The 25,076-nt window shown below is 45.6% G+C and overlaps 1 protein-coding gene across 1 annotated transcript in view; it reads left to right on the forward strand.

Annotated features, from left to right (window-relative positions):
• The window catches only part of LOC120022010 (CUB and sushi domain-containing protein 3-like), an 803,421-nt gene that overhangs the window by 690,805 nt on the left and 87,540 nt on the right, over nt 1-25,076 (forward strand). The window contains exons 49-56 of the mRNA XM_038965812.1: nt 1,279-1,467; nt 5,647-5,832; nt 6,387-6,581; nt 9,492-9,665; nt 10,488-10,661; nt 19,262-19,435; nt 22,523-22,708; nt 24,217-24,390. Of these exons, the coding sequence (XP_038821740.1) occupies nt 1,279-1,467; nt 5,647-5,832; nt 6,387-6,581; nt 9,492-9,665; nt 10,488-10,661; nt 19,262-19,435; nt 22,523-22,708; nt 24,217-24,390 (1,452 nt within the window). The remainder of the gene's footprint in view (nt 1-1,278; nt 1,468-5,646; nt 5,833-6,386; nt 6,582-9,491; nt 9,666-10,487; nt 10,662-19,261; nt 19,436-22,522; nt 22,709-24,216; nt 24,391-25,076) is intronic.

The raw sequence follows: 25,076 nt of genomic DNA on the forward strand, positions 1-25,076 counted from the left end.
AGGTAGCCTAGTGGTTGGAGGCAGGTAGCCTAGTGGTTGGAGGCAGGTAGCCTAGTGGTTGGAGGCAGGTAGCCTAGTGGTTGGAGGCAGGTAGCCTAGTGGTTGGAGGCAGGTAGCCTAGTGGTTGGAGGCAGGTAGCCTAGTGGTTGGAGGCAGGTAGCCTAGTGGTTGGAGGCAGGTAGCCTAGTGGTTGGAGCGTTGGACTAGTAACCAGCAGGTAGCCTAGTGGTTGGAGCATTGGACTAGTAACCAGCAGGTAGCCTAGTTGTTGGAGGCAGGTAGCCTAGTGGTTGGAACGTTGGACTAGTAACCAAAAGGTTGCTGGATCGAATCCCCGAGCTGACAAGGATCAAATCTGTCCTTTTGCCCCTGAACAAGGCAGTTAATCCACTGGTAGGCTGTCATTGTAAATAATAATTTGTTCTTAATTGGCTTGCCTAGTTAAATAAAGGTTAAATCAAAAATGTGTCTCTTCTGTAAGCTTGGCTTTCCTCCTCTTCTTTAATCTTCCTCGGTGAGATTACAGGACATTGTCTCCTCTCTTTACATGCTGAGACTACATCCCTTAGTGCAACCCCTGACCATTGTTCCATTGTTCACACACAATCAGGACAGTGTGTTTACTGTAGCTGTGTGCTCGGTGTTAGTTTAAATATGTATCTGAATTAATAAGGCTTGAATTAATAATACCTAGAAGTCAGAACTTGCTGTGTGAACTAGAATTCACCCTCCCGGATGTGGTTTGACTTTGCCCTCCTACTGTGGTTTATGAAAGTGAAAAGTCAAGGTACACAATAGTTATTCTGACTGCTCAGTCGATGGAAATCAGAATGATTCCTGTATTGATTTCGACAGAAGGTGAGTGGAGGGCGAGCAGAGTGCTTTATAGTGCATTCAGATAGTGATCAAATAGAGAACACATCACATTTTAGCTGGTGAAGTTTTCAAAATCTCATCGTATCAATGCCAGAAAGAGTGTTATTTATGTAATTGTATGATGCATGTACTGTATATGTGTGGGGACATTTAGTTCAAATAATATAAAGATGCTCTGTGTTGTTACGTTAATACCAGTAGTACTAGGTCGGAGTCTTATATTACAGTAATAAGGCTCTGGTTATAACTACCAGGTTACTGATCTAGTGAGTTTGTGTTTGTGTGTGTGTGTGTGTGTGTGTGTGTGTGTGTGTGTGTGTGTGTGTGTGTGTGTGTGTGTGTGTGTGTGTGTGTGTGTGTGTGTGTGTGTGTGTGTGTGTGTGTGTGTGTGTGTGTCTCCAGCCCTGTACTGCAGCACCCCTGACTCGCCCCTGCAGGGGTCCATCAGCAGCCAGACTGGAGGTCACCTCAATAGCCTGGTCCGCTGGGCCTGTGACCGTGGATACCGCCTCATAGGGAACAGTACGGCCGTGTGCAGGAGGAACCCCTACGGATACTTCGCCTGGGACTCCCCCGTTCCGGCTTGCCAAGGTGAGATCAGAGCGTTAGGGCAAGGGGGAAGGAGGCAAGGGGGAAGGCGGCAAGGCTAGTTCTTAACTGTCTATCTATTGTGGACAGATGTTTTACAGTTAAACCAGTGAATTATTAAGAGTCAGCCGCATGTCGTTGAAATGCTTTAGATCACTATGATATGCTGCAGTACCACCAGCAGTATTGGCCAGGATCAGGAACCAAATACTAATAAAGCTGCCTATATTAAAAAGCTGTCCTATTTTAGTCCTGATCAGAAGTCACGACTCGTGCGTTGAATTGCTCGATACTATACTACTACAATTTGACTATATTTTTCCAGGAATATAATTCTCATCCTGTTGTATGTACTAGTGTGTCACATATAAGAGATCCATTTCCATTGTAGCCTCTCAACACGTATCTAGCTCTAGCTAGTTTTTTATACATGAAATGTGAGAGCCAGAATATAAATAAATGTCCCCTCTTTTCCTGTAAAAAAAACAAAATAGTTTTGTCTAAAGCTCCTGTGATTTAATGGGATTTGATGCCACCTTACTGTCAGGTGCCAGAGGCTCGAGGGACACTAACATGGAGTGACACCCATAATATGACTTACGTGGCTGTGTTTACACAGGCAGCCCAATTCAGATTTGATTTCATTAATTGATCTTTTGACCAATCAAATCAGCACTGAAAAAGACCGATGTGAAAATATGGCATGTGATTGGTCAAAAGACCAAATAGTGGACAAAAATATCAGAATTGGGCTGATGGTCTTAGTGTCCACATTGGGGAAAAACTCAATCTCAGCAGGACATTTGTTTTATATTGATGCTGTCCTCATAATATGAGGAGACCATATGGTCTTGATGATTATATCTAGATCCTGACCATGTTTTTACACTGACAACAAGTTCAAATACCAATAGTGGATGTATATCCGAACAGAGAGGTACTAACCTCCGGGTGCGTTCTGAGCGGCACCTTACGCTTCGATCACACCGACAGTGTCCGTGTGAAAAGTAGTACGCAGCATCATCTGGATCTGTGTGCAACAACAGTTCAACATTCACCTTCTGCTACCATTTCTGTCAAGACGTCTACACATACAGTTAGACGCATACGTTTGATAAATCCTAAGTATGCACCACACAGAACGCACTGCAACTGCCTCTGCAATGCAACGCTGCAAGGTAAACACAGGGTTTCATTGGAAATGAATGTCATTCTGGTGTACCAAAAATGCAATGACGCTGTCGGTGTGATTGAACCGTTATCCCCTGAATAGTGCAGTAACACATCACATTTAAATGTATGTAGTTCTGTCCTTGAGCTGTTCTTGTCTAGTAATGTTCTGTATTATGTCATTCTGTATTATGTTTCATGTTCTGTGTGGACCCCAGGAAGAGTAGCTGCTGCTTTTGCAACAGCTAATGGGGATCCTGATAAAATACCTAATGTGCACTACTTTTGAGCAGAGCCATATCGGTAACGCACTACAAAGGCAGGGGAATAGGGAGCCAATTGAGACGCAGCCTCAATAGTATTCCAAACTGATTGGAGAGAAAGAGAGAGGAAATATAAGGATCGGTCTAATCATATTCTGTTAGCTAGTGGGGGGTATGCTAAAACCTTATGTAAAAAATGACTGAATTCTTGGTGACACTCACCAGAGAGTATATGGCAGAAAGAAACTGAATAGTTTCACATTTTTCTTAGCAGAGAACACACACACACACACACACACACACACACACACACACACACACACACATACACGCATACATACATACACACACGCATACACACACACACGCACACACACACGCATACATACACACACACACGCACACACACACGCACACACACACACACGCACACACACACACACGCGCACACACACACACACACACACACACGCACACACACACGCATACATACACACACATACATACACACACATACACACGCATACATACACACACGGCATAGTTATAATCTCCTCAGAGCCTCTGTTTTGTTTTTGCTTACTCTTTCACTTTATAATTATAATTCACTTCTCCAGCTTTTCCCACAATAATATACCTATTGTTATAGCGGGAAGAAATGATGCCATCCACCTTATTCAGAATGACTTCCGACATACGCTGAGTGACATAGAGGTGTTCCTAATGTTTTGTACGCTCAGTGTCTACAGACACAATTTCTGGTTTGTTTGTGTGTTTGGAAGAAGGTCCCCGCCCCCCAAAAAATCTACACGGCGGAAAAACTAAAATAACTCCTACACTTCCACCTCTGCTTGAAAGGGGACTGTGACAAAGTTATTTTCCTTTCAACCTTGTCTGTGTGTTGGTTTTGGTTTCTTTATCTCTGTCAAAAATGTTTATCTGTGTCTCTGTAAATCAGTTCATATCAGGTGATCCTTTGTCACTGTGTAAAGATTGCGTGGGCACTACTTTGTCAGTGTGTAAAGATTGAGTGGGCACTACTTTGTCAGTGTGTAAAGATTGAGTGGGCACTACTTTGTCACTGTGTAAAGATTGAGTGGGCACTACTTTGTCAGTAGATAGTCAGTGTGGGTTGAGTGAGCAGCGTGTTAATGTGTGGAAGTTCTCTCAATGCTGTCTGTGTGTTAGAAGACGAATGAACCGGATGATAATCAGTTTCATTATATGGTCTCAGTGTTAGAAGACGAATGAACCGGATGATAATGAGTTTCATTATATGGTCTCAGTGTTAGAAGACGAATGAACCGGATGATAATGAGTTTCATTATATGGTCTCAGTGTTAGAAGACGAATGAACCGGATGATAATCAGTATCATTATATGGTCTCAGTGTTAGAAGACGAATGAACCGGATGATAATCAGTTTCATTATATGGTCTCAGTGTTAGAAGACGAATGAACCGGATGATAATGAGTTTCATTATATGGTCTCAGTGTTAGAAGACGAATGAACCGGATGATAATCAGTATCATTATATGGTCTGTGTGTTAGAAGACGAATGAACCGGATGATAATCAGTTTCATTATATGGTCTCAGTGTTAGAAGACGAATGAACCGGATGATAATGAGTTTCATTATATGGTCTCTGTGTTAGAAGACGAATGAACCGGATGATAATCAGTATCATTATATGGTCTCAGTGTTAGAAGACGAATGAACCGGATGATAATCAGTTTCATTATATGGTCTCTGTGTTAGAAGACGAATGAACCGGATGATAATGAGTTTCATTATATGGTCTCTGTGTTAGAAGACGAATGAACCGGATGATAATCAGTTTCATTATATGGTCTCTGTGTTAGAAGACGAATGAACCGGATGATAATCAGTTTCATTATATGGTCTCAGTGTTAGAAGACGAATGAACCGGATGATAATCAGTTTCATTATACGGTCTCTGTGTTAGAAGACGAATGAACCGGATGATAATGAGTTTCATTATATGGTCTCTGTGTTAGAAGACGAATGAACCGGATGATAATCAGTTTCATTATATGGTCTCTGTGTTAGAAGACGAATGAACCGGATGATAATCAGTTTCATTATATGGTCTCTGTGTTAGAAGACGAATGAACCGGATGATAATCAGTTTCATTATATGGTCTCTGTGTTAGAAGACGAATGAACCGGATGATAATGAGTTTCATTATATGGTCTCAGTGTTAGAAGACGAATGAACCGGAAGATAATCAGTATCATTATATGGTCTCTGTGTTAGAAGAATATGTGGAAGCAGAATCAATGTTCCTCACTGTACTGACAGTCTGTCAATAGTGATACAGTCAGTGGGTCTTTGGGTGAGTAGTGTTACTTTATCTCTCTGACCAATGTCGTCAGCAGGCCTTTGTGTTAAAACGGTTTGTGTTGATCTCCTTGTGTGAGTTGTGTACTGTTGGTGTGTGTGAGAGACTGTGTGTTATTTGAGTGCTCTGTATGTGTGAGTTTCTCTGTGTGTGAGACTGATTTGAGGGCGTGGTGTGAATAGTGCAATAACCCTGAGTAAAATTCCTTTGAGCAGAATAAGTGCTGACTCTCCTCTCTTCCTCTCCTCCTGTATCCTCCTCCTCTCCTCTCCTCCTCTCCTGGTCTCTCCTCCTCTCCCCTGGTCTCCCATCCTCCTCTCCCCTCCTCCTCTCCCCTGGTCTTCCCTCCTCTCCCCACCTCTCCCCTGATCTACCCCATGGCAGCGGTGTCCTGCGGGGTGCCCAAGGCGCCGTTGAACGGAGGAGTGCTAACGGTGGACTACTCAGTGGGCACACACGTGACCTACTTCTGCAATGACGGCTACCGCCTGTCCTCCAAAGAGCTGACCAGCGCCGTCTGCCAACCGGACGGCACCTGGAGCAACCACAACAAGATCCCTCGTTGTTCAGGTAGCTAACGTTAGGCTAGGAAGCTAGTGGGGGGGTGTTTGAGGGCATTTGTGCGCACTGCCCAGGTAGCTAACGTTAGGCTAGGAGGTTAGTCCAGCAGCTGGGACAGGTGAAGCAGGGGCAGAGAGTATATTTGTGTGTATGCGTGACTGTAATTGTGTGTGTCAGTGTGTGAGAGTGTGTGTGTGTGTGTGTGTTTGTGCGTTCACCTCACAGCTCCCATGAGGTCATTTACTTCCCTATTAAAATAAGTTCCCCCCTCGAAGGCAATCCCTCACTTATTTATTAGTCTGTATTTTGCCAAAACATGAAGTTATTTCCCCTTAAGATGGCTGTTTAAAATGCCCGGCTGCCTCACAAAGCAGCGCAAATGGAGGTCAACAGTTAACACAGAAAATAATACAATAGTAATGGAGAACTGTGTGGGAAGAAATCTGAGGTTATGCCAATTATCTTCTGACAGTAAGTCGCTCTGGATAATAATGCCTGCTGTGTGTGCACGCTTGTGTGACTGTGCCTGTGAACCTGCGTCTGTGTGTGTTTCTGTGTGACAGTGGTGGTGTGTCCAAGCATCGGCTCCTTCTCTCTGGAACACGGGAGGTGGAGGATCGTGAACGGCTCCCACTATGAGTACAGGACCAAGATTATCTTCAACTGTGACCCGGGCTACTACCGTCTAGGCCCCGCCCACATCCAGTGCACGGCCAACGGCGTGTGGAGTTGGAGGAATGAAAGGCCTCACTGTCAGAGTGAGTTAAGGGCGGACATTTATTTATATTTTTACCTGGGACTTTTTACACCATCTCCATGTCAGAAGCATGTTGTGTTTAGTTGTGTTTAGGTTGTGTTTAGGTTGTGTTTATCCTCGTGCCTAAGGCGTATTGCATGACTTTGTAAAGAATAGCAATTTGTTGTGTTAAGTTTGCTACATTTTGCTACAGTCTGCCCTAGGGAGTGTTGAATGTCTGTCCAACCTTGGGCAGAATCCTAAGATCGATATGTGATATTTTGACCCCAAATATTCAATAATGAGATAGATAGGTGAGATAGACGTCTTTGAGATGTTCATTAAAAGTAGTATCAGGAGCAGGTGTGCTTGGATGTGGATGTGGATGTGGGAGGATAGTGAATGGACTAGACTTGACCACATAGATTTTTATGGTTTCAATTTTCCCAAAACAGAAAATAAACAAACAGAATCCCCAGGCCACCTCCAACCTCCCTTTACTTCCTCTCCTCTCCCTTTACCTCCTCTCCTCTCTCCTCTCCCTTTACCACTTCTCCTCTCCCTTTACCACTTCTCCTCTCCCTTTACCACTTCTCCTCTCCCTTTACCTCCTCTCCTCTCCCTTTACCACTTCTCCTCTCCCTTTACCACTTCTCCTCTCTCTTTACCTCTCTCCTCTCCCTTTACCTCCTCTCCTCTCCCTTTACCTCCTCTCCTCTCCCTTTACCACCTCTCCTCTCCCTTTACCACTTCTCCTCTCCCTTTACCACTTTTCCTCTTCCTTTACCTCCTCTCCTCTCCCTTTACCTCCTCTCCTCTCCCTTTACCTCCTCTCCTCTCCCTTTACCCCCTCTCCTCTCCCTTTACCTCCTCTCCTCTGCCTTTACCTCCTCTCCTCTGCCTTTACCTCCTCTCCTCTTCCTTTACCACTTCTCCTCTTCCTTTACCTTCTCTCCTCTCCCTTTACCTCCTCTCCTCTCCCTTTACCTCCTATCCTCTCCCTTTACCTCCTCTCCTCTTCCTTTACCTCCTCTCCTCTCCCTTTACCTCCTATCCCTTTACCTCCTCTCCTCTCCCTTTACCTCTCGCCTCTCCCTTTACCTCCTCTCCCTTTACCACGTATCCTCTCCCTTTACCACCTCTCCTCTCCCTTTACCACCTCTCCTCTCCCTTTACCACCTCTCCTCTCCCTTTACCACCTCTCCTCTCCCTTTACCACTTCTCCTCTCCCTTTACCACTTCTCCTCTCCCTGTATCACCTCTCCTCTCCCTTTACCTCTCTCCTCTCCCTTTACCAGTTCTCCTCTCTCTTTACCTCTCTCCTCTCCCTTTACCTCTCTCCTATCCCTTTACCTCCTCTCCTCTCCCTTTACCTCTCGCCTCTCCCTTTACCTCCTCTCCCTTTACCACGTATCCTCTCCCTTTACCACCTCTCCTCTCCCTTTACCACCTCTCCTCTCCCTTTACCACCTCTCCTCTCCCTTTACCACCTCTCCTCTCCCTTTACCACTTCTCCTCTCCCTTTACCACTTCTCCTCTCCCTGTATCACCTCTCCTCTCCCTTTACCTCTCTCCTCTCCCTTTACCAGTTCTCCTCTCTCTTTACCTCTCTCCTCTCCCTTTACCTCTCTCCTCTCCCTTTACCTCCTCTCCTCTCCCTTTACCTCCTCGCCTCTCTCCTCTCACTTTACCACCTCTCCTCTCCCTTTACCACTTTTCCTCTTCCTTTACCTCCTCTCCTCTCCCTTTACCTCCTCTCCTCTCCCTTTACCTCCTCTCCTCTCCCTTTACCTCCTCTCCTCTTCCTTTACCACTTCTCCTCTTCCTTTACCTCCTCTCCCTTTACCTCCTCTCCTCTCCCTTTACCTCCTCTCCTCTTCCTTTACCTCCTCTCCTCTCCCTTTACCTCCTATCCCTTTACCTCCTCTCCTCTCCCTTTACCTCTCGCCTCTCCCTTTACCACTTCTCCTCTCCCTTCACCTCCTCTCCCTTTACCACGTATCCTCTCCCTTTACCACCTCTCCTCTCCCTTTACCACTTCTCCTCTTCCTTTACCTCCTCTCCTCTTCCTTTACCTCCTCTCCTCTCCCTTTACCTCCTATCCCTTTACCTCCTCTCCTCTCCCTTTACCTCTCGCCTCTCCCTTTACCACTTCTCCTCTCCCTTCACCTCCTCTCCCTTTACCACTTCTCCTCTCCCTTTACCTCCTTTCCTCTCCCTTTACCACCTATTCCTTTACCTCCACTCTCCTCTCCCTTTACCTCCACTCTCCTCTCCCTTTACCAACTCTCCTCTCCCTTTACCACTTCTCCTCTCCCTTTACCTCCTTTCCTCTCCCTTTACCACCTATTCCTTTACCTCCACTCTCCTCTCCCTTTACCTCCACTCTCCTCTCCCTTTACCTCCACTCTCCTCTCCCTTTACCTCCTCTCCTCTCTCCTCTCCCTTTACCTCCTCTCTCCTCTCCCTTTACCTCCTCTCCCCACCCTTTACTTCCACTCCACTCTTCCTCTCTTCTCTCCCTTCTTCTCTCCTGTCCCTCTTCCCTTCCCTTCTCCTCCTCTCCCCTCCTTCCTCTCCCCTCCCTCCTCTCCTCCTCTCTCCTCTCCTCTCTGCACCTCCTCTCTCCTCTCCCCTACCTCGTATCCTCTCCTGTTCCAAGGATCCCAAAAACAAAATAATATGACTCACCTTCACTTACAAATACCACAGAAACAGTTGACAGATCAATTCAAACTTGGCAAAAATCGCTCCGATTGAATTACCATTTGAACTGTAAGGGATCAGCCTGTGTCTTATTTATTAACCAAGAATTCAAATCATTGTTATACTCAACTCTGAGAGTGGGTTGAGACAATATGTCTCATATGTTTGTTTATGCCATTAGTTTGTGAGCTGGGAGATGATGTCTCTGTTATTGTCTGCGTCACAGTCATTTCCTGTGGAGACCTCCCTGGCCCGCCCAATGGGAAGAAGATTGGTACGCAGATGACCTTCGGGGCGACCGCCATCTTCATGTGTGACGCAGGGTTCATGCTGGTGGGCTCTACCGTGAGAGAATGTCTCCCCTCTGGACTGTGGAGTGGACAGGAGACGCGCTGCTTGGGTAAAACAACCTATCTGGTCCCCACATCTCTGTTCTCTGTCTTTGTGTGAAACAACCAAGTCATTCTCCAGACTCTGAGAGAATGTTAAGATTATTAAGAACGAAGAACCATTCCCCACATTGTGTTGTCTGTCTGTGAAATGTAGGCTACAGTATCTACTGCCCTAACAATGTTTTTGTTGTTTTAGAGTTATTTTAAGTCTCCCCCTCCTAAGAAACATCTTTCTAATGTGTTAAAATAGCTTTACAGTCTAACTTTTTTGTCTGCTGATGCCAAGTCTGTGGAAGCAGGGACTACTGTCTATTTTGGGCTTCCATCTTTTCTCTGACACACGTCTGTGGACTAAAAATATCTCTGCGACCTGACTGTTTAAATTAGCATCTCCATACTGTACTCTGTCTGTAACCTTCACAGAACAGGACTGTACAGTACATTACAAGACTTCTCTTTCTCCCTCTTCCACCTAACTCCCCTCTCTCTCCCCATCTCTCTTTCTCTCTCTCTCTCTCTCAATTCAATTTCAATTCAAGTCCATTGAAGGGCTTTATTGGCATGGGAAACATATGTTAACATTGCCAAAGCAAGTGAAATAGATAATAAACAAAAGTGAAATTAACAGTACAAATTAACAGTAAACATAAAATCTGCTCTCTCTCTGACTCTCTCTTTCGCTCTCTCTCTCTCGCTGATTCTCTTTCGCCTTCGCTCTCTTTCTCTCTCTCCCCCTCTCTCTTTGTCTCTCTATCTCTCTCCCCCTCTCTCTTCTCTTGCTCTCTCTCTCCTCTCCCTCCTCTAACTATTGCTTTTGTGTTCCTCTCCAGCGGGCCACTGTGGTATTCCGGAGACCATAGTGAACGGCCAGGTGATCGGGGAGAACTTTGGCTACAGAGAGACGGTAGTGTACCAGTGCATCCCAGGCTTCCGCCTCATCGGCTCCTCTGTGCGGATCTGTCTGCAGGACCACAACTGGTCCGGACAGCTGCCTTCCTGCGTGTGTGAGTAGTCCCCCTTTTATCTCTCTCTCTCTCTCTCTCTCTCTGACACACTCACATTTTTATTGACTTGGCCAAAGCTTTTGATACGGTAGACCATTCCATTCTTGTGGGCCGGCTAAGGAGTATCGGTGTCTCTGAGGGGTCTTCGGTCCTGGTTTGCTAACCAACTCTCTCAAAGAGTGCAGTGTATAATGTCAGAACATCTGCTGTATCAGCCACTGCCTGTCACCAAGAGTGTACCCCAAGGCTCGATCCTAGGCCCCATGCTCTTCTCAATTTACATCAACAACATAGCTCAGGCAGTAGGAAGCTCTCTCATCCATTTATATGCAGATGATACAGTCTTATACTCAGCTGGCCCCTCCCGGGATTTTGTGTTAAAAGCTCTACAACAAAGCTTTCTTAGTGTCCAACAAGCTTTCTATGCCCTTAACCTTGTTCTGAACACCTCCAAAACAAAGGTCATGTGGTTTGGTAAGAAGAATGCCCCTATCCCCACCGGTGTGATTACTACCTATGAGGGTTTAGAGCTTGAGGTAGTCACCTCATACAAGTACTTGGAAGTATGGCTAGACGGTGCACTGTCCTTCTTACAGCACATATCAAAGCTGCAGGCTAAAGTTAAATGTGGACTTGGTTTCCTCTATCATAATCGCTCCTCTTTCACCCCAGCTGCCAAACTAACCCTGATTCAGAGACATCATTTAATTGTCTTAAGTCTCTCTTTATGTGTTGTTGTGGTGTCTCTCTTGTCGTGATGTGTGTGTTGTCCTATATTTTATTTTACATTTTTAATCCCAGTCCCCATCCCTGTAGGAGGCCTTTTGCCTTTTAGTAGGCCATCATTGTAAATAAGAATTTGGAAACCATGTGTTTGATGTATTTGATACCATTCCAGTGATTCCACTCCAGCCATTACCACCAGCCCGTCCTCCCCAATTAAGGTGCCACCAACTTCCTGTGCTTGATTCATTTTTTGTGGTTCATGATTTTTCATAACAACACAGTTGAGGGAAAAAAATAAAGTCTCACTATATGCTCTCCCAAAAATGTAATGGTAAACAGAGTAGAGTCTTCACACCTCTGCAAACACTTTTGGGTGAGCGTCAGCTCAGACTTTTTTGTAAGGACACAGTTGACTAATAACACTGCTTTGGAATGCAAAGGGAAGAAGGGAGTCACCATGCTGCGTCATTATGCTATCTCTAGGCTGACGAGTCGAGTAGCACTCCTGAGCGCCCCCTGCAGTTCACAAATACCCTGACATATACACCGTTCTCTTCCTCCTCTCTGCGCTCACACACAAGGAGCATTCCCTATTGGCCCGTTTTTACTGGAACTGAAAGGAACATGTAGGATGATGATGCAGAAGCGTGCACTTTTACAGACAGTTATTTATCTTGTTGCGTTTTATAGCGTTACTAATCTAGATAGAATGATGCAAGCAGTAGATGTCATAGAAGGTATTAGTCATATAGGGTTGGTGGACAGACTGCATGTGATAGTCTACAGTATCTTCAAATAGATACATCTTCCAGGTTTGCCTGAGGAAACTACTCTTTCTCCATTTAATGCAGCGAGGCAATAGTGGTGTGTGTGAAAGACAGGCAATGCAAACCCCCTGTTTCCTGCGATCTGGAGATAAACAGACAGACCGCAGCACCACTGTACTGTTTTTGCGGACCTGAATGTGATCACTCTGGTGTGACGTTTTCCCTAGGTACAGATCTAGGATCAGCTTCCCCTCCCAAAATTGTTAACCATTAGTGGGGAAAATGCTAAACTGACCCAAGATCAGTGTCTAGGGGCAACTTCACTCTATTCCGTGTCACCTTTACCACGTCACAGCCCTGGCACACCTTTACCACGTCACAGCCCTGGCACACCTTTACCACGTCACAGCCCTGGCACACCTTTACCACGTCACAGCCCTGGCACACCTTTACCACGTCACAGCCCTGGCACACCTTTACCACGTCACAGCCCTGGCACACCTTTACCCCGTCACAGCCCTGGCACATGTCTAGGCTGTATTATTATTATTATTATTATTATTATTATTATTATTATTATTATTAAACATATGGTTAGACCAATATTTCTATATTCTGTTATCATAGTGTCTGAAACAATATGTTTCCTATAGGCTATAAGCAAACCATTTGTTGTTTGATAACATTGTCTCTCCGCTGGTAATCGTGGTGATGATGCCCAGTGTTTTTATAAAGACAATATGCTGTGTAACGCTAGCAGCACTTTAAACAGAAATAGCTACTGGAGATATGAGCGGGCCAGGGCCATTTAACGTTGTATCCTACTGAAATGGTAGTGAACCGTATCTCCTCAACTGGCTATCACAAAGACTAGGCCTCTGGCTCACTGATCAACCATGGAGCTAGGCCAACACTTCTTCATGGAAAATAGGATTTTATTTCACCCCTTGGGTGTGTGGGGGGATGGGGAGTGTGTGTGTGTGTGTGTGTGTGTGTGTGTGTGTGTGTGTGTGTGTGTGTGTGTGTGTGTGTGTGTGTGTGTGTGTGTGTGTGTGTGTGTGTGTGTGTGTGTGTGTGTGTGTGTGTGTGTGTGTGTCTGTGACTTCACATGCATGTATTTGAGGTTGAGCTCAGCTATTTTAACGTGCAATGATGTGGTTTTAAATTTTGGTTATAGACAGTGCTCAAATGAAGGGGAAATTGCTTCTTTGCAAAGAGAGACAAATTACATCTGTAATTATGATGATGCAGTTGTTTGTGAGAACGTGGGAAAGAGAGGGAGGGGGGAGAGAGAGCAGCGGCGAATGGCAATGAGGAATGTGTGGACCCGCCAGGGGTGAGAAGGAGAAAAACAAGACTGAAGTGAGGAATCACTTTCTACAGACATTGAGACCTGTTCAGGTTCTCCCTCATAGGCTTAGTGGGACAGAGAACCCAGAAACGGACTGGCCATAATGGCACTTTGGGCAAATGCCAGATGCGCTGGTCCATCTTTAGCCCAGTGGGCCAGTCTAAATTGTTTAAAAAAATTGTGAACAATGATCATAATTTGGCTAATAATGAGGGCCTTAAGAAAATAAATTGCTGGTGTGGGGGCCTCGAGGAACATAGTTTGGTCAGTCTGTTTGGCCCGGGACGAAACTTCAAAACCTCAGTGCAGACAAAGACAGATGTGGCTTGCTGCTTCAACTTCAATTTCAACTTTGACAGTGGTTATATCTTCCTTATCGGGTGATGCCTACAGTATTGAAACAGTGAAAAATATTAAAGCATAAACATTTATTTTCTCTGACGATTCACGTCACTAAAAGGCCATATGACTTTGAAAATGTAACATTGTTATTAGAAAAAAAACAAATTTGGACATTGTCTGCAGTAGGGTAGAGAAAGTGCCTGGAGTGGGATACAGGTCAGTAGTTAACTGTGGTGGACTGGGCTGTAGGTTCTGACTGAGGTGGCTGGCGGACAGAGACCAGAGGAAAGGATTACTCTCAATTCCCCAAAATGGAGAAGAGGAGGTGGAATTAATGCTCTCTGTCTGCTCTCTGTCTGCTCTCTGTCTGCTCTCTGTCTGCTCTCTGTCTGCTCTCTGTCTGCTCTGTGTCTGCTCTCTGTCTGCTCTCTGTCTGCTCTGTGTCTGCTCTGTGTCTGCTCTGTGTCTGCTCTGTGTCTGCTCTGTGTCTGCTCTGTGTCTGCTCTGTGTCTGCTCTGTGTCTGCTCTGTGTCTGCTCTGTGTCTGCTCTCTGTCTGCTCTCTGTCTGCTCTGTGTCTGCCTGTTTGTTCCTGCACATGTCAAAACATCATTGAAAAAAAAGCACAGTGGGGCTGGTTTTTTTTGCGTGGTGACACAGATACACACACCCCTGCTGTTATCTACACACTTTAAATATCAGTAGCTTTCTAGGGCACACACACTTGGAGTTAGGGCCTTCACACCCTAACACTGACTTCCAGACCAGCACACGATCACTCATTGACTCAAACTTTTTGGGGCCAGGGACCCTTTAATGATATTAAATTCATCAAAAAGGGTCAATGCAGATTGTCCGGGTAGTTATTTGATGAACTATTTAACTAACTATTTAGCAGTATTATGGCTTGGGGATAGAAGCTGTTCTTGGTCCTGTTGGTTCCAGACTTGGTGCATTGGTATCGCTTACCGTGCGGTAGTCTACCGCATGCACTGGGTGCACGTCCTGGTCCTTACTCACATTGGCTAAGGAGAGCGTTATCAGCGATGTTCGTCCGGAACAGCTGGTGCTCTCCTGCATGGTTCAGTGTTGCTTGCCTCGAAGCAAGCATAGAAGGCATATAGCTCATACGGTAGGCACACGTCACTGGGCTGCTTGCAGCTGGTTTTCCCTTTGTAATCTGTGATACTTTGCATGCCCTGCTACATCCAACGGGCGTCAGAGCCAGCGTAGTAGGATTCGATCTTAGTCCTGTATTGACGCTTTGCCTGTTTGATGGCTTGTCAGAGGTCGTTATTAATGAAGCTTGTGGCTGATGTGGTAAACTCCTCAATGCCATCAGATGATTCCCGGAACATACACTACATGACCAAAAGTATGTGGACACCTGCTCGTCGAACATCTCATCCCAAAATCATGGGCATTAATATGAAGTTGTTCCACCCTTTGCTGCTATAACATCCTCCACTCCTCTGGGAAGGCTTTCCACTAGATGTTGGAACATTGCTGCGGGAACATGCTTCCCTTCATCCACAAGAGCATTAGTAAGGTTGAGCACTGATGTTTGGCGATTAGGCCTGGCTTGCAGTCGGTGTTCCAATTCATCCCAAAGGTGTTTGATGGGGTTGAGGTCAGGGCTCTGCAGGCCAGTCGAGTTCTTCAACACCGATCTCGACAAGGCATTTCTGTATGGACCTCGCTTTGTGCACAGGGGCATTGTCATGTTGAAGCAGGAAAGGGTCTTCCCCAAACTGTTGCCTCAACGGTGGAAGCACAGCATCGTCAAGAATGTCATTGTATGCTGTAGCATTAAGATTTCCCTTCACTGGAACTAATGGGCCTAGCCCGAACCATGAAAAACAGCCCCAGACCATTATTCCTCCTCCACCAAACTTTACAGTTGGCACTGTGCATTCGGGCAGGTAGCGTTCTCCTGGCATCCGCCCAACCCTGATTCTTTCGTCATCCTGCCAGATGGTGAAGCGTGATTCATCACTCCGGAGAACGCATTTCCACTGCTCCAGATTCCAATGGAAGTGAGCATTACACCACTCCAGCCGACGCTTATTATTGAGCATGGTGATCTTAGGGTTGTGTGCTGCTGCTCTGCCATGGAAACCCATTTCATGAGGTTCCCGACAAACAGTTATTGTGCTGACGTTGCTTCCAGAGGCAGTTTGGAACTCGGTAGTGAGTGTTGCAACCGAGGACAGACTATTTTGACACGTTACGCGGTTCAGCACACGGCGGTCCTGTTCTGTGAGCTTGTGTATTCTACCACGTCGTGGCTATGCCGTTGTTGCTCCTAGACATTTCCACTTCACAATAACAGCACTTGCAGTTGACCGGGGCAGCTCTAGCAGGGCAGAAATATGACAAACTGATTTGTTGGAAAGGTGGCATCCTATGATAGTGCCACGTTGAAAGTCACTGAGCTCTTCAGTAAAGCCATTCTACTGCCAATATTTGTCTGTGGAGATTGCATGACTGTGTGCTCGATTTTATATACCTGTCAGCAACGGGTGTGACTGAAATAGCTGAATCCACTAATTTGAAGGGGTGTCCACATACATTTTTATATATGGTGTATTTCAGTCTGTGCTAGCAAAACAGTTCCGAAACAGCTCCTCATTACTTGAGTAAGATTTTTTTTTTAAAGCATAAAAGGAGTTTTACAATGACTTCGGAGGTGGAGGGCCGGATGAACCAAGTCTCTGGCCCTGGGACACCTTTTGGCATCAGAGAGAAAATGTTGCTGTTTTAAAGCTAATTTCCTGCAATTCTACACATTTTGTCTTGGGGCGGAGATATTTTTTGTTGTTGCGGCATAAAGCTAATAAAGCTAACATTTAATCCATTAGACGGAGAGATTTTTTTTTATCACAGTGCATTTATGTATAACAAAAAACACAAGTATTTTTTTTCCATTTAACCTAATTTAACAAATTCTTATTTACAATGACGGCCTACCCCTGCCAACCCCGGATGACGATGGGCCAATTGTGCACTACCCTATGGGACTCCCAATCACAGCCAGATGTGATTCAGCCTGGATTTCAACCAGGGACTGGAGTGACACCTCTTGCATTGAGATGCAGTGCCTCAGACCCTGCGCCACTCGGGAGCCCATTATTAAGTTGGAAAATGTATCCTTGGTGGAGTACTGTGGATACCAATATCCCTGTGAGCCTCCCAGGCCCATGTTGCCCAGGGTTAAAAACGTACATGGTAGACGAATAATATTACATTGTATTGTAGTACCATCTATACCAAGGATCATCAGCTAGATTCAGCCACGATTTTATTGAGTGGATGATCAGGGCGCCGGAACATAATTACAAATAATTTGTGGACCGCAAATTGACCGCAAGAAGCCCAAACAGATATATTTGACTAAAACGTAATAATTTCAAACCTTGCTTACAGTATACGATCACATACAGGTACACTATATCATTCTATTATGTGTGGGAATACTGATTTACAAAATGTAAATCACTTGGAGCTGATTTGCTGGTGTCCCTACTGGCCAAAATGTGTTAAATCTGTTGATGTTAGTAATATTGATTAAAAAAATAAATGAAATGTAAAAAATGATAAAATAATAATAAATATTTTGAGATCTGGCTGTGGACCCCCTGCAGTACCATCCCAGTTTGAGGATCCCTGGCCTAACACACTGACTTCCAGACCAGAATACAATCACTCACCCATACTTATCCCACTCACCCATACTTATCCCACTCACCCATACTTATCCCACTCACCCATACTTAGCACACTCACCCATACTTATCCCACTCACCCATACTTTGCACACTCACCCATACTTATCCCACTCACCCATACTTATCCCACTCACCCATACTTATCCCACTCACCCATACTTAGCCCACTCACCCATACTTAGCACACTCACCCATACTTAGCACACTCACCCATACTTAGCCCACTCACCCATACTTAGCCCACTCACCCATACTTAGCCCTGCTTACTCCATTTGCACACACTGTATATAGATGTTTCTATTGTGTTATTGTCTGTACTTTTGTTTATCCCATGTGTAACACTGTGTTGTTTGTGTCGCACTGCTTTGCTTTATCTTAGCCAGGTCGCAGTTGTAAATGAGAACTTGTTCTCAACTGGCCTACCTCTCCCTCACTCTCTATCTCCCTCTCTCCCTCTCCCTCCCTCTTGTCTCTCTCCCTCACTTTCTCCCTCCCTCTCTCCCTCCCTCTTGTCTCTCTCCCTCACTGACTCAGTCTGGTCCATTATCTCATTTCATAAGTCCCTGACAGTCTCCCTCTCACTGATAAAGTCCCACAATGTCAGGCTTACAGTATCCCTCCTAGTATCATGTCCCCATGGCCCCATATATTAGGCCCCAGAACCACCAGTTTCTCCCCTCCCAGGACCCATGCCTCCCAGGCGGACAGAGAAACGCCTCCCAGAGCTGGAGAGAGGATATATAATCAGTTACACAGTATGCTCAGCCATCACTTCTGCATCGCTCAGCAAATGCCTGCAATTGAGCACAACTAATGTGGTTTGCGCCATTGGCGTGAAAATGGCCGCCATCCATTGGATTAGCCATTCGGGTGAGCTGACAGATGGCCAATGAGTTTAGACCAGTGGGACCTGATGGGGAATGACACTCTTCAGTGGTCTACGAAGCGGCAATACGACAGTCCTTCGCCATTAGTCCTCCTGAATATCAGTTTGAGAGGTGATTGAGACCATAGAAATAGAATGAGACACTCAAAATGGCCGCCAGTCCATCCATTGTATGGCATTATTGACTTGAACGGGGACTCCGCTTCTATTCATTGTAGTACTGTAATTAAGACATTCTGTCTGAACTGTTGATAGTCTAGACGCTAGCCTATTGATAACAAAGCCACACAGCCATATCACAGTTCCATTGGTAACCTATTGTTATGTCCACTCTATGGCACAGTAAGTGAATGTGGGGCTGCGTTCAAGCTCCACTGGTTTATTTTTGGCTTAAATTCCCTGTTCAAGGTCCAGCTATGCTTTGAAAGCTCAATAGGTGTGTTTTTGCAGTGAACAAATGAGCACCCGGTGGATTATTACCTACACTGAACAAAAATATAAACTGAGGAGTTTTTCTGTCTGTCATAAAGCCCTTTTGTGGGGAAAAACTCATTCTGATTGGCTGAGCCTGGCTCCCCAGTGGGTGGGCCTATGCCTTTTCAGGCCCATCCATGGCTGCACCCCAGCCCAGTCGTGAAATCCAGAAATCCAATTATATATGAATGTTACCCTTTTATATGGTATATTACATACAGCATGATTCAATATGGAATCTCAATATTACCCTTACTTTTATACGATACATCACATACAGTATGATTCAATATGGAATCTCAATGTCAATATCTCTCTCTCCCCCAGCTATCAGCTGTGGACACCCAGGAAGCCCCATCTACGGGCGGGCCATCGGTAACGGCTTCAACCTGAACGACGTGGTGAGCTTCTCCTGCAACATGGGCTATGTGATGGAGGGGCCCTCGAGGGCCCAGTGCCAGGCCACGCGCCAGTGGAGCCAGCCACCACCAACGTGTAAAGGTGGGGAAAAAAGTTAAGTCTTCTATTCACACGGAGTACGCTTGCTCGTTCCGCCTGATCCCTGCAGTGCACTCTGGGTAAAATTGGGATAAATGAGGAGGAGTTCATCATGGCTTGTAGTGGGGTTGTTACCAATCAGCATTGTAACCAATCAGCATGACAATGGCCTCTGTGTAGGGGGAAGGGGGACATTTGGTTGCTCTGTGTTTCTGTCTGTTATGTGGTTGTTGTGAGTTAGGGTCATAGGCTAGGACGGGCTCTTGAACATCATTGGATATGATTGTGGTGGTATCATAGGCTATGGTATCATAGGCTAAGACGGCCTCTTGAACATCATTGGATATGATTGTGGTGGTATCATAGGCTAGGACGGCCTCTTGAACATCATTGGATATGATTGTGGTGGTATCATAGGCTAGGACGGCCTCTTGAACGTCATTGGATATGATTGTGGTGGTATCATAGGCTAGGACGGCCTCTTGAACGTCATTGGATATGATTGTGGTGGTATCATAGGCTAGGACGGCCTCTTGAACGTCATTGGATATGATTGGGGTGGTATCATAGGCTAGGACGGCCTCTTGAACATCATTGGATATGATTGTGGTGGTATCATAGGCTAGGACGGCCTCTTGAACATCATTGGATATGATTGTGGTGGTATCATAGGCTAGGACGGCCTCTTGAACGTCATTGGATATGATTGTGGTGGTATCATAGGCTAGGACGGCCTCTTGAACGTCATTGGATATGATTGTGGTGGTATCATAGGCTAGGACGGCCTCTTGAACGTCATTGGATATGATTGTGGTGGTATCATAGGCTAGGACGGCCTCTTGAACATCATTGGATATGATTGTGGTGGTATCATAGGCTAGGACGGCCTCTTGAACGTCATTGGATATGATTGTGGTGGTATCATAGGCTAGGACGGCCTCTTGAACGTCATTGGATATGATTGTGGTGGTATCACTGACCGGTATAGTGTTTTTGAATGGTTCCCAGTGCATGACATTTGCCTTGCATGTGATTTAGTTTACAGTGATGCATTTCAACATGCAACCAGACTAATTTCTGTAATATGATTTTGTGACCATGTGTTTGCTGTGTTATACTGTAAATGTATAATATAATATTCAGAATGTGTGGAAGAGCTGCGGTGGGGGGGGTGATTATCTGAAACCATCTCATGGAGCTTATGGTACTTCCGTTATAGAGGATTCTTACCCTGAGGTAACCAGAGGCTAAATCCAGGGTCAGACTGATGTTGTACGAGCCCTGCATATCAAACAAACTAGTGTCAGTAACGTAGTATCTGATTGGATTACTCTGCCAAGTGGAAATATTAAGCCCTCATTGTGTTGGCCTTTTTTTATACAGGTGAATCAATGTCTCAGGTTCTTGGAATTCATAATAAGCCATTGTGCCATGTAGGGGAGAAATGGGACGAAAGTAACATAGGGGGGCGAAAGTAACGTACTTATTTTTCGGGTGTATAGTTGTGTTTAGTTGTTTAAGGTTCCAAACATATGTCATTTTACTTATACTCATTCTCTCAACCAGCTTCACGAGGTAGTCACGTGGAATGCATTTCAATTAACAGGTGTGCCTTGTTAAAAGTTAATTTGTGGAATTACATTCCTTCTTAATGCGTTTGAGCCAATCAGTTGTTGTGACAAGGTAGGGGTGGTATACAGAAGATATCCTTATTTGGGAAAGGTCTAAGTCCATATTAGTCAAGAACAGCTCAAATAAGCAAAGAGAAATGATAGTCCATCATGAAGGTCAGTCAATCTGGAAAATTTCAAGAACTTTGAAAGTTTGTTCAAGTGCAGTCGCAAAAACAATCAAGAGCTATGATGAAACTGGCTCTAGAGTGCTCAGGACCTCAGACTGGGGCGAAGGTTCACCTTCCAACAGGACAATGACCCTAAGCACACAGCCAAGACAATGCAGGAGTGGCCTCGGGACAAGTCTCTGAATGTCCTTGAGTGGCCCAGCCAGAGCCCGGACTTGAACCCGATCGATCATCTCTGGAGAGACCTGAAAATTGCTGTGCAGCAATGCTCCCCATCCAACCTGACAGAGCTTGAGAGGATCTGCAGAGAAGAATGAGAGAAACTCCCCAAATACAGGTGTGCCAAGCTTGTAGCATCATACCCACAAAGACTCAATGCTCTAATCGCTACCAAAGGTGCTTCAACAAAGTACTGAGTAAAAGGTCTGAATACTTATGTAAATGTGATATGTCAGTTTGCATTTTTTATACATTTCTAAAAACCAGTTTTTGCTTTGTCATTATGAGGTGTTGTGTGTAGATTGATGAGGAAACAAATACATTTAATCAATTTTAGAATAAGGCTGTAACGTAACAAAATGTGGAAAAAGTCAAGGGGTCTTAATATGTTCCGGCACTGTGTGTATATATACAGTACCAGTCAAAAGTTTGGACACACCTACTCATTCAAGGGTTTTTCTTTATTTTTACTATTTTCTACATTGTAGAATAATAGTGAAGACATCAAAACTATGAAATAACACATATGGAATCATGTAGTAACTCAAAAAGTGTTAAACATATCAAAATATATTTGAGATTCTTCAAAGTAGCCATCCTTTGCCTTGATGACAGCTATGCACACTCTTGGCATTCTCTCAACCAGCTTCATGAGGTAGTCACATGGAATGCATTTCAATTAACAGGTGTGCCTTGTTAAAAGTTAATTTGTGGAATTCCGTTCCTTCTTAATGCGTTTGAGCCAATCAGTTGTTGTGACAAGGTAGGGTTGGTATACAGAAGATATCCCTATTTGGAATGCTTTTCCAACAGTCTTGAAGGAATTCCCACATATGCTGAGGTCTTGTTGGCTGCTTTTCCTTCACTCTGTTGTCAATAGAGTGAATCATGGATTGAGATCAATGGAAGATTATCGCAGAAAGGCAGATCCATGTCAGCATTTGGCCCTATTTGAGTGACTGCAGAGGGTTAGGCGTGTCCTCCTAAGTGTTAGAATGAATTTATCCCTTCCATGTTTCTGCCAAATAACACAAGCTTGTCTATTTCCCCCTCCCTGTCTTCCTCTTCAGTGGTCAACTGCTCCGATCCTGGCATCCCAGCCAACTCCATCAGACAGAGTAAGATAGAACACGGAAACTTCACCTTTGGAACCGTGGTGTTCTACGATTGCAACCCAGGTTTCTACCTGTTCGGTTCTCCGGTTCTCACCTGTCAACCCACGGGACAGTGGGACAAGCCTCTACCTGAGTGTATCGGTGAGTCTGTTGTCACTGTATATGGTCAAAAGAGACTCAGCAATCTGCACACTGCTACTTCTACTCATATGTGGTATATTGGAGAAGTTTTGACGGTTGAAATCATTGTCACTGATAAAGCACATTGGGAGCATACCGCTGATTGCAGTGTGCGGAGTCTCTTTTTACCATTCACTGAACTTGTTTTGATATCCAGCACCTGCTCAAAAGCATTGGTGGTATTTATCTACTGTCATCTGTTCCTATAATTTGTTGTCACTGTCTCACAGACTGTCTCTTTCCCGGAGAGAGACTGCCGACTTAGCAACTTGGCACTTGTGGCTAATTAGCATATTATTCCTTTAATTGAGGCTGAATGAGTTGCGTGACCCCCTGCAGCTTAAGATCAGTGTTCTAATTGAGGGACAGGTGGAACAGCGCTGTGGATATTAGACTAATTAGGGATGCCAGGTTGGCAGCTGATTCTTCTGTTTTATGGTGTACCAGGGACCTGCTGTACTGGCAACTTGGCATGTCTAAACGCTTGGCTTCAAGGCTTCCTACTGGCTGTCTCGGAGTTCTAAACACAACCTGGGCTTCCTACTGGTTGAGGGGCACGTAGTGTGCTCCAATCAGTTCTCTCCTTTGAAGTTTGAACCCAATCTCAACCTTATTGAACATGATGTGCCGCCTACTGTTTTATCTTAAACCTGACCATAACTTAGCTCTGCTTTGTCCCTATCACTTTGGTGTTCCTGTTGCCATGTGTTTTAAAAGGGACAGAAAGACGTTGGACAGGATTAATCAATGTGCTCTTTTCTCCTCAATGCCTAGTTCCCTGTTTGATCCACCCCCTGCAACATTGACACCGTGTCCAAAATGTTCTTCTCATTTAGACACACCTCATCCTGTCCGTTGCTTCAGCACGTTAACTTTTTATCGGCCAGGAGCCGACAAAAAGGGAGAAAGTTTAAAGGAAACTTGCTGATTGTAGCACATTGTAGGGTGAATATCTGAAGAAAGAAGTTGATAATTTACAACATTAAAAAGGAAATTGAGAATTATTACAAAGGATGAGGATGGTACCATCTACTTTGGATCGTTACCATTACGGTACAGTACATTTTGGACGGTACCTGGATCCAGATCAAATCAAGTCCTGGTCTATAAAGCACTTTTAATCTGGGTCTGGGAAATGTAGCCCATAGTTTGTATTATCTGAATTAGTTTTGAAAGTAATAAAGTAGTTTGTATGATACAGTATCCTCCCTCATCGAGACGTAGGCCAGAACAGTGTTTACACCATAGTCACATCTCATTCTGTCTTTACTGCTAAAATACTGGACAGGCTACATCGCAAATGCCACTCTATTCCCTATGGGGCCTGGTCAAAAGGAGTGAATAGGTTGCCATTTGGGATGCAGGCGTAGTGTGTGGCCTCAATCCTGTAGAGACAGCACCTGCCACTACATTAGACCGGTCAGCACTCTGAACTGACGGCATCCATTGTGTGTGTCTCTCTCCTCCAGTGGTGGACTGTGGTCACCCTGGGTGCCCTCCCAACGGCCAACTGAGCGGGGACAAGTTCACCTTCGGCTCCACGGTTCGCTACACCTGCACAGGGGGGCGGCAGCTGAAGGGCGAGTCGGCACGCACCTGCCAGCTTAATGGCCACTGGAGCGTACCCATGCCTTTCTGCTCAGGTGATTTAGGGGGGTTTGTGAGTGTGTGTGGGGGTGGGGGTGGGGGTGTGGGGTTCTGTGTAGTTGGGTGGTTAGGGGGGTTTGTGAGTGGGTGCAGGGGTGTGGGGTTTGTGAGGTTGGGTGGTTAGGGGGGTTTGTGAGTGGGTGCAGGGGTGTGGGGTTTGTGAGGTTGGGTGGTTAGGGGGGTTTGTGAGTGGGTGCAGGGGTGTGGTGTTCTGTGAGGTTGGATGGTTAGGGGGGGGGGGTTGTGAGTGGGTGCGGGTATGTGGTGTTCTGTGAGGTTGGGTGGTTAGGGGGGTTTGTGAGTGGGTGCAGGGGTGTTCTGTGAGGTTGGATGGTTGGGGGGGGGGGGGGGTTGTGAGTGGGTGCGGGTATGTGGTGTTCTGTGAGGTTGGGTGGTTAGGGGGGTTTGTGAGTGGGTGCAGGGGTGTTCTGTGAGGTTGGATGGTTGGGGGGGGGGGGGGGGGTTGTGAGTGGGTGCGGGTATGTGGTGTTCTGTGAGGTTGGGTGGTTAGGGAGGGTTGTGAGTGGGTGCGGGTGTGTGGTGTTCTGTGAGGTTGGGTGGTTAGGGAGGGTTGTGAGTGGGTGCGGGTGTGTGGTGTTCTGTGAGGTTGGGTGGTTAGGGGGGTTTGTGAGTGGGTGCAGGGGTGTGGTGTTCTGTGAGGTTGGATGGTTAGGGGGGGGGG

This window comes from Salvelinus namaycush, chromosome 27 (genome assembly GCF_016432855.1).
Source record: "Salvelinus namaycush isolate Seneca chromosome 27, SaNama_1.0, whole genome shotgun sequence".
Classification (NCBI taxonomy): Eukaryota; Metazoa; Chordata; class Actinopteri; order Salmoniformes; family Salmonidae; genus Salvelinus; species Salvelinus namaycush.